We start from the raw sequence: 19,521 nt of genomic DNA on the forward strand, positions 1-19,521 counted from the left end.
CTTCTTGAGGAGAGGTCTCACCACTGCCTCTTTCAAGGAGGCGGGGAAGCGACCCTCACTCAGAGAAGCAGATATGACCGCCTGGAACCAGCCTCGTGTCCTCTCCCGAGCTGCATAAGCCAGCCAGGAAGGGCACGGGTCCAATAAGCATGTGGAGGAGCTCAACCTCCTCATAATCCTGTCCACTTCCTTTGGAGTCACAGGATCAAACTCCTCCCAGATGACGTCGACAAGACTGCTCGTGTCCTGCTCGTCAGACTCTGCCCAGTTGGAGTCCAGGCCGGTTCGAATACGAGCGATTTTATCCAACAGATATTGACCATATTCCTCGGCTCGACCCTGTAAGGGCTCCTCCCTCACCTCTTGATTCAGAAGGGAGTGGGTCACTCTAAACAGGGCAGCCGGGCGATTATCTGCGGAACGCGATGAGGGCGGAGAAGTAATTGGCTCTCGCCGCCCTTATCGCTGCGAGATAAGACCTAGTGTGGATTCTTAGTCGCAACCGGTCGGATTCGGATCGACTGGACCTCCAACGGCTCTCTAGGCCCCGTCTCTGACGCTTCATCTCCCGGAGCTCCGCAGTGAACCATGGGGCTCGCTGGGATCTGCGCCGGGTCAAGGGCCGCAAGGGTACAACTCGGTCAAGTGCCTCCGTGGCTGCCCTTTCCCAGGCTTCCACTAAGGCATCCGCCGAGTTGTGAGCAGGGAGTGCAGGTGGATTCCCAAGTGCTGCCTGGAACCTGTCAGGGTCCATTAGGCGCCTGGGGCGGTACCATCTGGTTGGCTCCGCATACCCACAGCGGGGGGTGGCAAAGCGGAAGTCCAGCCGTAGGAGGTGATGATCGGTCCATGACAGGGGCATAACGGTTGGAGAGCCCCCACCAAGATCATCACGCCACCGTCCAGATAAGAAAACCAAGTCAGTGGTGTGGCCTCCCTCATGAGTCGGTTCTGAAATTACTTGCGTCAGGTCCATGGCCGTCATGGAAGCCATGAACTCTCGAGCTAGCTCAGACGATCCTCCTAGGGATGGTAGATTGAAGTCGCCCAAAACTATGAGTTTGGGGAATTCAATCACCAACCCCGAGAGGACATCGAGTAGCTTAGGCAGGGCTGCTGCTGCGCGATTAGGAGGAAGGTACGTCAGCAGCAGGCCCAACTGCGTCCCGGGACCATATCTCAAAAAGAGAGACTCACACCCGACTATCTGAGGAACGGTGGTCTCCCGCGGGCTTAGGGTCTCCCTGATAATTACTGCCACTCCTCCGCCCCTACCATGAGGTGTAGGCTGGTGTAGCACCCGGAAACCAGGCGGGCAAAGGTCAACCAGAGGAACACCGCCCTCTGGGCCCAGCCAGGTCTCCGTGATGCAAGCCAGGTCTGCGTGCTCACCCTCAACTAGATCTCAAACAAGGGGAGCCTTATTAGCCACGGACCTGGCATTCAGGTAGACCAGCCTGAGCTGAGGAGGCTGCACCTCTTCGCTCCCGGGTCCCCGGGGAAGAGACAGGGTCGGAGCGTCTCACTGCTTGCAGAAAGCAGAGATGACCCTCCCGGTGTCGATACGGCCCTCTGCTTGTGCACCTTCTGCCGTTCCCCACCGTCCTGGGAATTGGTAGTCCGTCGGCTCGCCTCCGGGCTTCGTCGGCAACCGAACCCCGCTCCTCCCCTTCGCGAACAAACGTAGGCCTGGCCTGTGCAATGGTTGTTGGACGGCCCCCCTTGGTCGAACAACCACAGCCCACTCCCACCCCCCTCCCTAACCCCACAAAATTTTTTACTAGGAAGTTAACCAGGGGCCTCTTGTTGGATTTATGCTGGAGGCCCCTGACCCTGCCCGGCCATCTCTCAGAGGCCCAATGTTCGGGCCCTTCATCGAGATTGGAGGTGGTAGCGAAGGCGGGTCGCACCCAGGAGAGGGGGGAACCCCTGAGGGTGTGCAGGTCCATGCTGGAGTAGCAAAGGTGCATTGAGTCAAGAAGGATTCCGGGAAGGCAGTCCCATAGATGGTGATTGGCAGGAGGGTCGAGTCAGGGTAGGTGGGTATCTGGACCATCACCCAGCCACTGCCACTTAGCCGGGTGAACCCCTGAAGCAGGCCACTCCTCATCCTCTCACGATGGGTTGTGACTCTGTTTCCGGGGATGGTCCAGAACGCACTCTGGGTGAAGCATACCCCATAGAGCTCCCACCTCTATGGGGCTGCAGGTGTAAGGACAAGCCACTCTGCCACCGTGGCTTGTACCCAGGCCCATCATGTCCTATGGGGAGAGGGCGGGCAAGGAAGGTTAAGAGTGGGCGGAAGGCAAGATGATGAGATTCTCATCTGGCGTCGGATTCGGTGGTTCAGTCGCCCCTACAGTTCCCTCGCCGTACTGATACTCTGGGCGTTGTTCCCGGCCGCAGCTCCATAGGCCCCTACTGGTTGGGGACCGTCCAGAGCGCGGCCTCCCAGAGGTACGGGAGTCCCAGATGCCATGCCGCCGCCGTCGCCGCCTCCGTTGAAAGTGCCTCGAAAGAAACGCTCTGTGCCGTGGCCCAGGAGCGGCCCGGTTACATCACCACGGTGGTCACCTCCGCCGTCTTTTCTACCCAGGTGATCCGCGGGTGTCTCTTCCACCGGGAGGCTTAGAGCAGCGAGAAGGCGGAATGGGTTTTAAACGGCCGCGAACGGCCCGGGCGCTGGCCGGAGATGCCACGCCGTCGCTGACACCGCCGCCGTCGAAGGGTCCTGGAAAAAATGGTCGGTGGGAGGCTCGGAGATGCTGTCGCCGCCATCGCCGCCATCGCCGCTGCTGTTTCCACTGCTCAGCTGATCCGCGCGTCTCCTTTGATGAAGATCCGCTCGGAGACGCCGCCGCCGCCCAGGAATAGACCGAGGTGGCCGAGGCAGAGAGGGGACGTTGGCACCCATTCAAGACGGCCGCAAACGGACTGGCCGGACCGGCTCGGGGTGGGCTGGAGATGTCCCGCCGCCGCTGCCACCGCCGCCGTCGAAGGCTCCCAGCTGTTTCCGCTGTTTAGCTGATCCGCGGCGTCTCCTTTGATGTAGATACGCTCGGAGACGCCGCCGCCGCCCAGGAATAGACCGAGGCGGCCGAGGCAGAGAGGAGACGTCGGCAACCATTCAAAACGGCCGCCAACGGCTCAGGGGGTGGGCCGGAGGTGCCCTGGCGCCCCTACGGCCGGTCCGGGGGGGCAGCGGCCGGCACATTGCCCGACTCAATTGCCCAAACCTCTGACCCCACCACAGGGGTCCAGAGACATCCCTGGGGGGGCTCCTGGGGGACGTCTTGCCGCTGGGGCTCACGGAGCTCTCCCCAGCATGTCTGCCATCTTTGGAGCCGGAAAAAAAAATTGCAGTCTTTGAACTTCTCTAGGCCACAATTTTGGCTGTAGTTATCAAGAATAATTCTTTAAACAGTGTGTGCTGCTTTGTTTCATTGGGGAGAAACTCTATCTTGATTTATTTAGCATATAGCATATCATACATGAACTAGCAATATATATTAACATTCCACCTAGATTAGTAAAACAATAAAATATAAATGTTATATAAAATATAAATGTTAAAAAGATCTATGTTCAGATACAGATATCAAGACCATCTAACAATTGAAGCACAGCATTGTTTATATTGGAACACGGTGGCTCAGTGGGTTAGGACGCTGAGCTTGTCGATCAGAAGGTCGGCAGTTTGGCGGGTCAAATCCTGAGTGCCGTATAACAGAGTGAGTGCCTGTTACTTGTCCCAGCTTCTGCCAACCTAGCAGTTAGAAAGCACGTAAAAATGCAAGTAGAAAAATAGGGACCACTACGGTGGGAAGGTAACAGCGTTCCGTGCGCCTTTGGCGTCTAGTTATGCCGGCCACATGACCACGGAAATGTCCTCGGACAAGTGCTGGCTCTTCGGCTTTAAAATGGAGATGAGCACCGGCCCCTAGAGTTGGAAATGACTAGCATGCATGTGTGGGGGAACCTTTACCTTTTATTGTTTATATGAAAAAAATAGATACTGGACTGTGTATTTATTTATTATTTATTTTATTAGTTGAATTTACATACCGCCCTATTCCCAAAGGACTCAGGGCGTTTCAAAGGGCAGTTAAAACAGTACAAAAAAGAGAATAAAATGGAATTAAATTAGTACAAGCCCACAATTAATAATAACAATAAAAATTTAATATTTAAAATTAATTTAATATAATTTAATATGATTTAATTAAAATACTTTAAAATTTAAAATCCCTCAGTCCAGGCCAGACAGTGTTTGAAACCAGGTTTTTAAGTCCCGGCGAAACGAGCGAAGGTCGGGGGTAGTCCGAAGCTCCATCGGCAGTTCGTTCCAAAGGGCGGGCGCACTCATAGAGAACGCCGTCCCCCTGGGAATCACCCGCCGGCAATCTCTAACCGGCGGAACCCTAAGGAGGCCCTCCCTGTGGGCGCGCACAGGACGATGGGAAGCTGATGCTGGTAGCAGGTGCTCCCTAAAGTAATCCGGACTCATGCAATTTAGGGCTTTATATGTCATCACCAGCACCTTGAATCTCACCTGGAGGGCAACTGGAAGCTAATGCAGCTCGCGGAGAAGAGTTGTTACATGAGAGTATCGGGACACTCCCATTACTACTTGCGCAGTTGCATTCTGCACCAGCTGAAGCCTCTGAGTGGTCCTCAAGGGTAGGCCCATGTAGAGAGCATTGCAGTAGTCTAACCGGGAGGTCACGAGCGCATGAGTGACTGTACATAGGGCATCCCGGTCCAAATAGGGCCGCAACTGGCGCACCAGGCGAACCTGGGCAAAAGCCCCCCTGGTCACGGCTCCTATATGATCTTCCAAACTGAGCCGTGAATCCAGGAGGACGCCCAAGTTACAAGCCCTATCGACGGGAGGGTAACACCTCACCCCCATCATTAAAGATGGAGAAGAATGATTCACTCGAGATGCCGATATGCACAGCCACTCAGTCTTGGCAGGATTGAGTCGCAGCCTGTTTCTCCCCATCCAAACCCGAACCGCCTCCAGGCAACGGGACATCACGTTGAGGGCATCACTGAGTTGGTTCGGGGTGGAAAGAAAAAGTTGGGTAACATCAGCGTACTGATGATACCCCACCCCGAAACCACGAATGATCTTGCCCAGCGGCTTCATATAGATGTTGAACAAGAGGGGAGAGAGGACCGACCCCTGAGGAACTCCACAAACGAGAGGCCTCGGGGTGGACCTCTGCCCTCCCGTCAACACTGACTGTGAACAGCCCAGGAGGTAGGAGGAGAACCACCGTAAAACAGTGCCCCCCACTCCCAACCCCCTGAGACATCGCAGCAGGATACCATGGTTGATGGTATCAAAGGCCGCTGAGAGATCTAAAAGGACTAGGACAGAGGAACAACCCTGGTCCCGAGCCCGCCAGAGATCATTCATCAGCGCGACCAGTGCCATCTCCGTGCTGTAGCCGGGCCTGAAATCCGATTGGTACGGGTCCAGATAATCAGTTTCCTCCAGGAACAGAGGAAGCTGATGCGCTACCACACTCTCAACAACCTTCACCAAAAAGCGGAGGTTGGAGACCAGACGATAGTTATTCAAAATGGCTGGGTCCAGGGCAGGCTTCTTGAGAAGGGGTCTCACAACCGCCTCCTTCAAGGCGGCAGGAAAGACACCCTCACTCAAAAAAGCAGATATCACTGCCTGAAACCAGCCTCGTGTCTCCTCCCAAGCTGAATAAACCAGCCAGGAGGGGCACGGGTCCAATAAACAGGTGGTAGAGCTCAGCCTCCCCATAATCCTGTCCACCTCCTCGGGAGTCACAGTATCAAACTCAGTCCAGATAATACTACTCTCAAGACGGCTCGATTCCTCCCCGTCAGACTCTGCCCAGTCAGAGTCTAAACCGGTCCAAATCTGAGCAATTTTGTCTGCCAGATGCTGGCTAAACTCCTCGGCCCGCCCTTGTAAGGGCTCCTCCCTCACCTCCTGATTAAGGAGGGAACGAGTTACCCTAAACAGGGCGGCCGGGCGATTATCTGCGGACGCAATGAGGGCCGTGAAGTAATTAGACTTCGCCATCCTCATCGCCGCGAGATAAGACCTAGTAAACGATCTTAGTCGCAGTCGGTCAGATTCAGATAGGCTGGATCTCCAACAGCTCTCCAGACTCCGTCTCCGACGCTTCATCTCCCATAGCTCCACAGAAAACCATGGAGCCCATCGGGATCTGCGCCGGGTCAGGGGTCGCAAGGGTACAACACGGTCAAGTGCCTCGGTGGCGGCCCTCTCCCAAGCCTCCACCAAGGCATCGGCCGGGCTGTGAGTGAGGGAGATAGGTATAGACCCAAGCGCCGTCTGGAACCGTTCTGGATCCATCAGGTGCCTGGGGCGGAACAACCTGGTCGGCTCCGCAGCCCAGCAGCGAGGGGTAGCGTATTGGAAGACCAGCCGTAGGAGGTGATGATCGGACCATGATGGGGACAATATTTGGCGAGCCCCCTCCCAGATCATCAAACCACTGCCCAGATAGGAAAACCAGGTCGAGAGTGTGACCCCCTCCATGAGTCGGACCCTGAATTATCTGGGTCAGGTCCATGGCCGTCATGGAGGCCATGAACTCCCGAGCTAACTCTGATGACCTGCCCAGGGATGGACGGTTGAAATCACCCAGAACCATAAGTCTGGGGAATTCAACCACCAGCCCTGAAAGGGTGTCGAGAAGCCCAGGCAGGGCCGTTGCAACACAGCTGGGTGCCAGGTATGTCAGCAGCAAGCCCAACTGAGCCCCAGAGCCACACAGGAGGAGCGACTCACTCCCACCAATCTGTACGACAGTGGTCTCCCGTGGTATAAGTCTCCCGTATAACCACCGCCACACCCCCACCCCTACCCTGAGCCCGTGGCCGGTGTAGCACACAGAAACCTGGAGGGCAGAGCTCAGTCAGAGGGACACCTCCCTCTGAGCCCAACCAGGTTTCCATAATGCATGCCAGATCCGCGCATTCCTCCTCGATCAAATCTCAGACGAGGGGAGCTTTGTTCACCACGGAACTGGCATTGAAATACACTAGTCTAAGCTCAGGGACCCGATCTCCCTCACCCCCGGATAAATGGGTATCAACCGGAGGGTTGGAGCATGCTACCGCTTGAAGACAGCGGGGGCGTGATCCCAGATGTTGGTATGGCCCTCCGTGCAGCCGCCTGCTACCATTCCCAATCGTCGTGGGGATATAAAACTCCACCCCACAGCCGGAAGAACCAGAGGTCCCCAACCCCAAGCCCGTCTCGCCGGGAACCATCTCTGGCCTGGACTGACAGCCGGTTCATAAAATACCCTTATCCCTCCCACCTCTATCATTCGTCCCCCTGCCTAACCCCCTAAAACAACTGGCTAAAAACATAGTAGGGGCTTTTTAATCTGATTCAGCCAACAGCCCCTATCTATGTATGCCTTCAGCTTACAGCTGGTCACAGTGTGACCACAGTGTGCTCTACAGTTTGATATGAGACTGCAGTCAAATTGAGGGGAGGATACTATTCTGCATTTATATAGAGAGTCCCAGCAGATGCCATGTGAGGTCTGAATCCTATTCAGAACTAAACAACTAAACACTGCTAGTGTGGTACTTCAAAGTCTTAACATCTTTTTTGTGGGGTCATTTATATGTCTTGCTATGTCTGAGCATTCAGCAACCTATTTGGCTTTCCATTGGGAATCAGTGTTAAAGTTGTTAGACAGATGTTGTGCAAGTACTAGTGGAGGTTTCCTGGACTGGAGGTCTTCTGGCTGATAAATGAGGAAGGTTGGCATGCACCAATAGGAGTGAGTTGTTCATAACTTTTCTGTATTCTGTCACTAGTGCATCTTGGCTTTGTAAAGCTGGCAGTGCTATGTGGTTCGAAACAGGTAGCCAGCAAGACTGAATAGTTTTGTGCTGATATTAGAATATCAATGCAACATACATTGTATAGCTAAAACACTGTAAAAATATGTCTACATATACTTAAATGTTTGCATGCAAATTTTATTGAAATTGAGATTGAAGTTCAGCCCTGGTGGGTCAGAGTTAAAGTGCAATATTGATGGTAAACTCTGCCCACAGCCTAGAGTTCTATCCTGATGGGGCTCAAGGTTGATTCAGCCCTCCGTCCTTCCAGAGTCGGTAAAATGAGGACCTAGATTGTTGGAGGCAATTTGCGAATAATGCTTCTACATTGCAGACCACCCAGAGAGTGCTGTAAAGTGCTGTGGAGCAGTCTATAAACTTAAAATGCTATGTTGTGCTATTTTTACCATGCAATATTTTCTTAATAATTCTTTCAATAGATTTTGGCATCTAAGAGCGATTCTCATTTGAAACACCTATTGCAACGTGCTCCTGAATATTGTCCAGAATCAATGGTAGGTATGATTGTTCTTTGTTAATATATAATGAATAGAGTCATTGTTAGTATCATTGCTGCTCATGTTTTAATATCAGGTAGAGCTTGTGTTTGCCTTATGACTGAATTATTGGGTCCCTTGGGTCCCAGATTACAGAAATTGAGAGCTCATTTCAGATATCAGATTCCAATGCTGTATGGTCAACAAATGCAGATGGTCTGTGTAAAATAAGACCATTTCTAAAACATGGTAACAGATAAATATACATAGCTTATGTGCATTACTGAAGCCTGATTGGAAATTAATGGGATGTAGCCCTTTTTGAAATCTGCTATTTTAGATCCTGGAGCAGTCTCGGCACTGGGGAGGAAAGTTAATAATAATAATATAATAATAATAATTTTATTTATATACCGCCCTTCTCCCGAAGGACTCAGGGTTAGTTAGTTACGATAGTATGCAAATCTCTTAGTTAGTTAGTTAGTTAGTTAGTTAGTTACGATAGTATGCGAATCTCTTGCATTAACTGGGAGAACTGTCCTGGAAATTATCAGTATCTCTGTGTGGAAATGGGACAGAGAGGCAAATGGTGTAATAATTAAACAGCTGGATGGCAGTGGACCTCTCTAAGCTTCTACGCTACATCTCAAGACTAGTATTGGAGTCACTAATGCTTATTCTCTGTAGCCTGGGGAATAGTTAGTTGCATTTTGCTGATGCTTTTGCTTCCTAGCCTCCATGGCCACCATGGACTTGTCACAGTTATGGCTTTGATTCATATAGAAGGGTATATGCTAAATCTAATCTTCACTTAGTATATTTAATGTGGTCTGAGGTTAGGGCAAACTTTATTACAGAGTGACCCTGTATTAGCCAGCAACTGCTGCATATGGGGGGGGGGGGCATTGATGTTATGAAGATCAGACCTTGGGTACAGGGATTGGAATGCAGGATTGGCAGAGAACAGTGAGGTCACCTTCTGGAAAACTGGTCAATCTCTTGTCTCTTCTCACATGATTTTGTACCTATCATTACCCTGATTTATTGCCTTCCCTTTCCCTCACCAGAATATCGCAAACCCCCAACACATGCCTTCCCTTCTCCAGATTGCAATATTTTTTAACCGGGAGAAGGCAGCTGCACTGGGTTTTTGTTCTAACTTATGACTGATAGATAGATAGATAGATAGATAGATAGATAGATAGATAGATAGATAGATAGATAGACAGACAGACAGACAGACAGACAGACAGAACTATCCAACATATTTCCATCCCATGCACATATCCCTACTCAACTTCTTGCTATCACCTAGCAGAGAAAAGAAACATGTTATGACAAAAAACCAGTGCAGCTTACCCCATCCTCGATTTCTCTTCTGGAGAGGAGTAGGTGATCTCTTCCCTATTTAACCTTCCACCAAACTATCCAAATTATTGAGACACGTGGTTCCCAAATTGTGGGCAGTGGCATCCCATCGAAATCACAGGTGCTTTGGAGATATTTTAAATTTCCAAAGGAAACACAACTGTTATGTATTTTTTCAGCTTAGGGGTGACGTGAAAAAATTATAGAAACACTGCTATGAATTAAGAGAATTGGGGAACTGTTGATCTACAACAGAGCAAGAAAGATGATAAGGGGTCTGGAGGCTAAACTGCATGATGAATTGTTGCAGGAACTAGGTATGTCTAGTCTAACGAAGAAAAGGATTTAGGGGTGACATATTTGTCTTCCAGTACTTGAGGGGACTGTCATAGAGAAGAGGGGGGTTGGCCCATATTCCAAACACCTGAGGGCAAGACAAGAATAATGAGCAGAATTTTATTAAAAGGAGATCCAACCTAGAATTAAGAAGAAATTTCTTGACAGAACATTTTATCAATGCAATCCAGAAATTGTGGGTGTTCCTTCATTGGAGGATTTCAAGAAGAGATTGGGCAACCATTTATTTGGTGTAGTATAAGGTCTCCTGCTTGACAGCAGGTTGCACTTCCAAAGTCCCTTCCAACTCTCTCATTCTGTGTTCTATATTCTATGTATGTACAACCTTCTTAGTTAGGCCTCAGGGAGGTTATAACCAATTCAGCCTCTAATTTCTGCCATGCTGTGTGTGGAAAAAATATGCAGCTTTCCCAAACTAAGTACAAATATGTGAATAGAATTCATGGTCTCCAAGTTTCTAGCTTGATCCTTTAATCACTACTAATTCGTAGACTTTTAAATATGCTAATGTTTCCAATACAAATATTTATCTTGTTTAAATATTTTTAAAAATTACTGCTTTATTACTTAGTAATGATAACATTGTTCTTTGCAGAGAGAGGTTTGGGGCTGTATAAATTCTTCTTTGCCAGGTAAGAGTATTACTATGTATAAACTTAATAGAGTGCTGAACTTCTCATGTTTTAGTCATGAAATTTGTACTTTACTGGTATCCCTTTTTTAAATGAGCAGTTTAATTGTGTATTAGATACTAAGTAAGTTTTTTGCATAGAATTTAGGATGTGGATCTCAGATATGGTGCCAGTAATCATAACTATGGCTACAGATATATGATTGGTGTCCAGTAGCCTCTCTTCCCTTACACGTATTTTGCCTTTCTGTTCCATGGAAAATGTATAGGTCAGTGATGGCGAACCATTTAGAGACCGAGTGCCCAAACTGCAATCCAAAACCCACTTATTTATCGCAAAGTGCCAGGGCCACATCAGCATTGTGGTGCCCTTGGGGGGGCATGGCCCACTGGGGGGGCCTGGCCTGGGTGGCATAGCTACCTTGATGTTGTTCATGGGGGGGAAGCCTGTGGGGGCAGGGCAGGGTTTGGGGGAGATCCAGGGGGTCTTTGGTGGGTGGGGCAGTGGGCAGGAGGCTTGTCATGCAGACTGAGGCGAGGCAAGGCAGGGGTTAGGTCAGGGGTGCCCTTGCTGTGGGGCAAGGTAAGGCGAGGCAGGGGCTGGGGCAGCTGCTCCCTGACACCATTGGCCCCAGCACAGAGAGGCCAGTGAGTGCATGGGGGCCAACGGTGTCCATCAGCAGCCATAGCCTGCCGGCCCCTTGACAGGTGCACTCTGGGGCTCCGCAGCCTGCTGCCAATACCAGGTCAGCCCTCCAGCAGCAGGTGAAGGAGGGGAGGGGAGAGGCACATGATCCTGACTGCTGGATGCGCCTACTCCGGATGCGCCTACTCTTTGCTTGCGGTTGGAGAGCAGGTTGCTGCTGGTCATCTTCTTGGCCCTTTCACAGATCTTGCCCTTGCCTGCACGTGGAACCTGTTCCCCTCGCACACCCTACGCACCTTGTCCCCTCTTCAGACCAGCACCACTAGCAGCTTGTGCAGGTCCATTAGGCTGCCACTGCCACCCAGAATGCATGGCTGGCTAGCAAGCTTGATTAGAGGTGGTAGAGCACACCCATGGCCAGTAAGCCAAAGACCACTCTGAGCAGGGAAAGCTGGATCTCCATCGGCACCATGGCCCCCCAGTTCCAGCTAGGATTTCATGACTCCCCCCATCTCTGCTGAGCCTGGGCAGCCATGATGCTGATGGGGATCCAGCTTTCCCTGCCCGGGGTGGCCTTTTGCCTGCTGGCACTGGGCATGATCTATCACCTCTACGCGGGGCTTCCTAGCCAACCGCTTCACCTCCTTTGTGCTGGGCGGGCCTGCAGCTCTGGGTGGCGGCCTAATGGATCTGCATAAGCAGCTGGCGGCCACAGTAGGTACTGAGGTGCACAAGGAGAATGCGCTCCACCCGTGGGCCAAGGGCAAGACCCTCGAGGGGGCTGAGGAGATGACCAGTGGCGACCAACCAAAAAGAGATGAGATGGAGTAGGTGTGTCTGGCAGATTTGATAATCATTTCCTCAGTGCCTTCATTTAGGTCGTTAAAAAATAGTCTGAACAAACAGGGATCAGAACAGAGCTGTTTGGTTGTGTGTTTCAGTACTTTCCTAGAGCTGTTTATGGTATTTTTGGGGTGTGGTCATGCGTCCAGTTATATTTAATTCAAATGTTAAGCTAACAGGTCTGTATTTTACAGGTTCTTTCTTCTTCCCTTTTTTAAAGATGGAGGTTTCTTCCGGTCTCATGATATTTCATCAATTTTGAAGTATAAAAACTGTAAACTGTTATAAAATCAAATAGTAGTAGGGTTAAGTAAAAATTAAAATTAAAATATTTCATTAAGTTTCAAGCATTAAATAAAATACTACTAAGATAATGTACTGTGCTAAAAATTAAATTTAACTACTTAAAGAAGCATTTTGTTCCAGTGGTTAAGAAACAAGGTGAGATAGAGTTCTAACCTGCCTTTGGCATGAAAGCCAGCTGGGTGACTTTAGATCAGTCACTCTTTCTCAGCCCAACAGAGTTGTTGTGGGGAAAATAGGAGTAGAAAGGAGTAATAGGCATTATGACTGCTTTGAGTTATTTATAAAAATAATAATGACAGGATTAAAAAATGTCTTAAAACATTTAAATCTAAAAATCAAACTGAGTAATTGGAAATTACAGTATGCTACTCCGGCATGAGCCATGTGAAACAGGATTTATTTTTCAATGTCATGATAAGGTTAGGGTGACAAAATTATAGGGAAATGCAGAAATGGCGAATTGTTTTATGCAATCCAGTGAATATTGTGAAAATAAAGAATTGCAAATTTCTCTTTACAAAGAGAAGAGGAAGCTAGGCTTGTAGTTTCAACTTGTGTGGCATTGTGCAGCCCAAATTTCCCTGCAAAAAGATCTGTCTAGTACACAGATGTCAAACTTGCAGCGTCACGTGACGTGTTACAATGTATCACGACTTTTGCATTGCCGGAGCTGGGGTGAGCGCAGCTTCCGCATGATGCAACTGGCCCATGGCTGGCAGTTTGACACTCCTGGTCTAGTACCTTCCATAATTAGAGGCCGGTGTGAAAAATGAGTGTGAACAAAGGCCTTTTCAGAAGGATTGAGAAATTAGGCACTTTCTTTTTTTTTATTAAAGAGTTTTACAAATACATTTTAAACATAAAAACCCATCCCTCCCTCTCCCTCCCCCCCCCCGACTTCCCAGAGCAAATACAGGGTATTAACCCTAACAATCTTAAAATATAATATGCTAACTAGCTATAATAACACTTTAAGTCCTATTGCACTTTAACTCTCCTTAAAAATAACTAAATAATAACAAATCTTATAAATCTAATACTTATTCAAATGCTAAATGAAACTTTTTAGTCCCATATTTATTCTGGATATAATCAATCCATCTTCTCCATTCCAAAATATATCTTTGTTGCGAATGATCTTTCAAATATGCTGAGATTTTTGCCATTTCTGCCAGGTTCAAAACTTTTAAAGTCCATTCTTCTATAGTAGGCAAATCCTCCTTCTTCCAGTACTGCGCTACCAAAAGTCTTGCTGCCGTTATTAAATTCAATATCATTTTACTTTCTATAGCGGTAGAGTCTATAGTAATACCCAGCAAAAATAATTGTGGAGAAAACTTTATCTTTTTCTTAAATATCTTCTGCATATTCCACCAAATTTTAATCCAAAAAGCTTTTACTTTTTTACAAGTCCACCATATATGATAATACGTTGCATCATCACAACCACACCTCCAGCATTTAGGCTGATAATTTGGATACCTAGATGCCAATTTCTTAGGATCTAAATGCCATCTATAAAACATCTTATAAAAATTCTCTTTTAAATTTTGTGTCTGTGTAAATTTTACATTTCTGACCCAGATTGTTTCCCAAGTATCCATTGTTATTGGTTCTTGAATATTCTGGGCCCATTTTATCATACAATCTTTAACAAGTTCCATTTCTGAATCTAATTCTATCAATGCATTATATATCCTTCTTATATGTGCAGGACTTTGATCTCTAATTTGTTTAACCAAATTTTCATCTACTATAGAAATACCAATTTTCTGATCCTGTTTCCATCTAGTTTGTAACTGCCCATACTGGAACCAATTTTGTACTATCTTTTCTTCTTTTAAAATATTAAATGGCTTTAATTGCCACCCATTTCTTTCCAATCTAAGAATTTCTTTATATGTAGTCACATCATGCTTAAATCCCACATTTATATTTTCTATCGCATGTTTAGGTATTGCCCAAACTGGAATTTTAAAATTCAACTTATAACGATATTTTTTCCAAACTCGCAACAGAGCATATCTTAATATATGTGTCTTAAAAACATCCACTTTTTTATCATACAATAAATAAGCATGCCAACCATATAACAAATCATATCCTTCAATATTCAGTAATCTCCCTTGTGTTAAATTAAACCAATTACTAATTGATGATAATGCCGCAGCCTCATAGTATAATTTAAAATTGGGCGTTTTAAGACCACCTCTTTCACGTACATCTTGCATTATCTTAAGTTTAACTCTCGGTCTCTTCCCTGCCCAAACAAATTTATTAATACCTCTCTGCCATTCCTCCAAATTTGAATCTTTTTTAAGTATAGGTATCATTTGAAACAAAAATAAAAATTTAGGTAAAACATTCATTTTCACAGCTGCAAATCTTCCCAATAAGGACAATTGTAATTTTTTCCAATTATCTAATTCTTTTTGTATTTTTAACCATAACAATTCATAATTATTTTTATATAATTTCGCATTTGAAACTGAAAGATAAACCCCCAAGTATTTGATCTTCTTAACTATTTCAAATCCCGTTAGTTTTCCTAAAGCTTCCTTTTGTTCTTTAGTCATATTTTTAGACAATATTTTAGTTTTTTGCCTATTTACCTTAAATCCAGAAACCTGTCCATATTGTAAAATTATTTCCATTAAATCTATAACCGATTGAGTTGGTTGAGTTAATGTAATTACCAAGTCATCCGCAAATGCTTTCAGTCTATAATCTTGATCTTTAATTTTAATTCCCTTTATTTTCTCTGAATCACGTATCTTGATCAACAATATTTCCAATGTTAAAACAAACAATAATGGCGACAGCGGACAACCCTGTCTTGTTCCCTTTTCAATTTTACAAGCTTCTGTTAAACTACCATTAATTATTATTTGAGCTGTTTGTTTTTGATATATTGCCCTAATAGGTTGTAAAAACCTATTACCAAACTTCATCTTCTCCAAAACTTTAAATAAAAATTGCCATTTCAATTGATCAAAAGCGTTTTCATCATCCAAAAAGATCAACGCTGCAGGGACTTGATTATTTCTTTCCAAAAATTCTAATAAATTTACAATATGTCTCACATTATTTTTCATTTGTCTACCACTTATAAATCCTGTTTGATCACTCTGAATCATTTGCTGCGTAACCTTTATTAATCTATTTGCTAAAATCTTTGCAAATATTTTATAATCATTATTTAAAAGAGATATAGGCCTATAATGTTTAAGTTGAACAAGATCTTGATCTTTCTTAGGCACTTTCAAACCCATATACAAAGAATGCCTCCTGAAATTATTTTGGCAATAATATATTAGATGTGTAGTGCAATGTTTTGTAAAGTGTTACCTTTCAAGTTGTTTGATAATTATAGAATATAGCTTTAAAATATGCACAATGATTTCATAATGTTTTTTTCTTCAAAGGTGTTTTGAAAAAATCTGATGGTTGGGTTGGCTTGGGCTGCTGTGAATTAGCCATTGCTGTAGAATGTCGACAAGCATGTAAACAAGTAAGTGTTTGTTGGATTCTTTTTTGGGGGGATGTGTATGTGGTGCTAATATAAGAAAAAAAAGCAAAATTTAACAGCACAGACTTGCCTTCTGAAACATTTCTGTTCTTCTATTTCTCCATGTTTTCTGCTACAAATTGTTTTGAGCAAAGAACATTACAATATGTAAGTACCTTTCACAAGATGGCTTTTTTCAGTGGATGTGTTCTTACAAAAGCAGTAAGCTACAAAAAGGGGTTAAGAGGAAGGGATGTCCCACCTTCTTACTAGATCATACATGGCTTATTAAGCAGAACTAGAGAATTACCTATGGCTTAACATGTTGGTTGGATCAGACATGAGGTTTGGAGTGGAGGACCTCCGTTGTTCCTTCCAACTCCAATTCTATTCTGTTTTTCTGTTATTCTTTCTATGATCATGTGTATCCATCCTATCAAGCCCAAGAAAAGTCTGTAATAGTATAGGATCTCCTGCTAGACAGGGGATTGAACTAGAAGACCCCCAAGATGACTTCCAACTTCATTATTTTGTGTTCCATGTTCTATATAATCTGTACTTTGAGTGATTTCTATGGAAATTTGAAATAAAACCTACAAAAATATTGTTTTCAGATTCTGCTTCTGCAAATAAAAAAATAGCAATTGTTCAAAATTTCCACAACACTTTAGCTTTTTCATTTTCAGTTATTTTATTCTGTGGTGCCATTAATTCTTGCTTGCAGGTAGTGGTATTTCTTGCAGATACTCTAGAGCAGGGCTTTTCTATTGGTGGTACATGTACCACTGGTGATACATTGGCACCTGGCAGGTGGTACATGGCCCTGCCTAGCCTAGACAAGTGTAGCAGGGGGAGGGAATGAGCTAAAGCAGTGCAGCACAGGACTTGCCATGACAAAGTCATCAGGAGCTGCAGGGCTGCTGGGGCAAGACAAAAGCCCCAGGATTGGCACTTCCGGCTCACCTGGAAGATAAAGTAGGAGGGGGGCGGAGACTGGAGAGGCTATAAAAGGAGGCAGTTTTGGCGGGAGAGGGGAAAAAAAGATGCAGCCTTGGTAGGAGTCAGCTGGAGCTACACCAAAGAGAAAAGAAGAAGGATGGAAAGAGAGAGGAGAAGATATAAAACAGGCTGGCCGGGAGCTGATCTACAACTTCATGGCAGCCATCCGTGCCGGGCGCTGGGCGCCGTACCAGGTGGCAGCGAAAAACAGGCGGGAAACACAGCTGGGGAGGTGTCACCCTCCACGAGAAATGAAGAAAGGCAGCACGAGCAATTAGCCCTTGCCCACTTCACACACCTGCCTCTGTGGGCTCCGGGGGAGGGGACAATGAATGGAATGAGAGTCCACATTACCTGCACAATGCCACCCAAGCCCCAGTGTACCCACTTTCGGCAAGCAGGAGCGCACTGTCCTCAATGTCCAGAAAGGCTGGGCCGAGTGAGATGAAGCTCTTGAGAAGCTGAACCTGCCTGGCATGCACACAGGAGGCTGCGAGCGTGCAGAAGGGACACACTCAGAATGCAGTCAGCCTGTGGGGCAAAATGGTCACCCAGGATGCCAGGCCCTGTGCTTACTGCCTCCTATGTGCACACCCAGCTTCACCTTGCCCGGCCCAGCCTCTCTGCCTGCTGGGCGATGTTCCGCAGGTAATGTGGACTCTCACTCCACTTTTGGCATCCCCTCCCCAGAGCCCATAGAGCCAGGTGTGTGAAGTGGGCGAGGACCAATTGTTGGTCTCCTTCAGGAGATGGTGCCTTTCTTCATTCTTTGTGGAGTATGACACCTCTCCAGCTGTGTTTCTTGCCTGTTTTTCTCCTTTCCTCATCACAAATATCTTTTTGCCACTCTGCTCTTAAGGCTGTATGGCTCATGTCTAGGAGTTTACAGTGGCCTTTCAAGCTATGGCCACTGGCAGCACGGCCACTAGCTGCGCTGGCAACCTCTCCCCCTCCCTTTGTCCCTTCCTGGGCACAGAGGGAGGGAGGGAGGGAGGGAGGAAAGGGAAGGAAGGAAGGGAGGGAGGGAGGAAGGAAAGAAGGAAGGAAGGAAGGAAGGAAGGAAGGAAGGAAGGAAGGAAGGACATGGGAATGAGAAAGAATGAGAATGAGAATGAGGGAGGCAGGGAAAGAGGGAGGAAAACAGGAAGGAAGGAAGGAGATGGGAATGAGGAGGGAGGCAGGGAAGGAGGGAGGGAAATGGAAAGGAAGGGAAGAAAGGAAGGAGGTGGGAATGAGAAACAGGGAAAGAGGGAGGGAGGAAAACTGAATGGAGGCAGATGGGAATGGGAAGGAAGGAGGATAGGGTAGGAGGGAGGGAAAGAAAGAAGGAAGAAGGGGAGGGAGAGAAATTGGAATGAGACAAAGGGTGGGTCTGAGGGAAGTCTTTCCTTAGCACGTGGCCACCAGCAGCCCTGCTGCCCTTTCACCATCCCCTTGACCCCTTCTCCTGGCCTATCCTGATCGTCTCCCATCCTATCGCTAAAGATGCTTTGGTTACAAAGCTGGGTCTCCTCACATGGAGAGGGAGTGGGCCTCCCTCTGACACAAGCACTTTGCCCTCTTGCACCCACCATGGGCAGCCTGACCAAGGAGAGTGAGCACAGCAGCAGCAGCCTTGAGGAGGAGGTAAGCGCAGCTGGACTGGGTTGGGCTGCAGAGTCCTGGTGCCCCAGGAGCAGAAGGACTGAGCTGGATGCTTGTCAACACCCCCATTTGAGAATCCTCCGCACAGTCCAAGAGAGATGGCGAGGATCCCCCTCCACCCAAGACTCCCGGATCCCCCCACAGTACCGCCTGGTCTCCCCACAGGCACCCCTAACCTAACCAACATAGATCTAGTCACGCCTCCCCAGCCACTGACTTTGCTTGTCAAAATGTTGCAAAAGAGGATCTCATGACCTTGGGACCCTGTGACCATCAGAAATATGAATCAGTTGCCAAGCATTTGAATGTAAATCACAAGATCCTGGGGATGCTGCAACAGTCGTAAGTGTGAAAGATGGTCATGTCACTTTTCAATGCCATTGTAACTTTGAACAGTCATTAGGCGAACTGTTGTAAGTCAAGGATTACCTGTACTTTCACTTTTTTCCTTTTTTTTGGTCATCAAGTTTTTGACACCTTCCTAGGTGACTGGTGGTACTCGAATATTGCCATATCATAAAAGTGATGCAATCAGTGAAAAGGTTGAAAAGTGTACCACCGGTGGTACTTTAGTACCTGGCAGGTGGTACATAACCCCTAGCCAAGTGTGCTGGGGGAGGAAAAGAACTTAAGTGGCGCTGCACAGGCCTGGAGGAGATCAGCTGGAGCTGCAGGACTTGGCAGAAGCCCCAGGATCTGTACTTGTGGCTACATGCTGATTGGAGCTTCTGCTACACCTGGAAGAGAAAAGGAGGAGGAGACAGAGAAAGGAAAAGATATAAAAGGAGCAGGTTTTGATGGGAGAGGGAGAGAAAAAAAACACATGGAGAAAGAGAGAGAATAG

At 47.1% G+C, this 19,521-nt stretch overlaps 1 protein-coding gene across 1 annotated transcript in view; it reads left to right on the forward strand.

Annotated features, from left to right (window-relative positions):
• The window catches only part of RECK (reversion inducing cysteine rich protein with kazal motifs), a 278,973-nt gene that overhangs the window by 52,943 nt on the left and 206,509 nt on the right, over positions 1-19,521 (forward strand). Inside the window, exons 3-5 of the mRNA XM_083377076.1 lie at positions 8,319-8,393; positions 10,696-10,732; positions 15,952-16,037. Of these exons, the coding sequence (XP_083233202.1) occupies positions 8,319-8,393; positions 10,696-10,732; positions 15,952-16,037 (198 nt within the window). The remainder of the gene's footprint in view (positions 1-8,318; positions 8,394-10,695; positions 10,733-15,951; positions 16,038-19,521) is intronic.

The sequence above is a fragment of the Vipera ursinii genome (genome assembly GCF_947247035.1).
Source record: "Vipera ursinii genome assembly, chromosome: Z".
In the NCBI taxonomy this organism is placed as follows: domain Eukaryota; kingdom Metazoa; phylum Chordata; class Lepidosauria; order Squamata; family Viperidae; genus Vipera; species Vipera ursinii.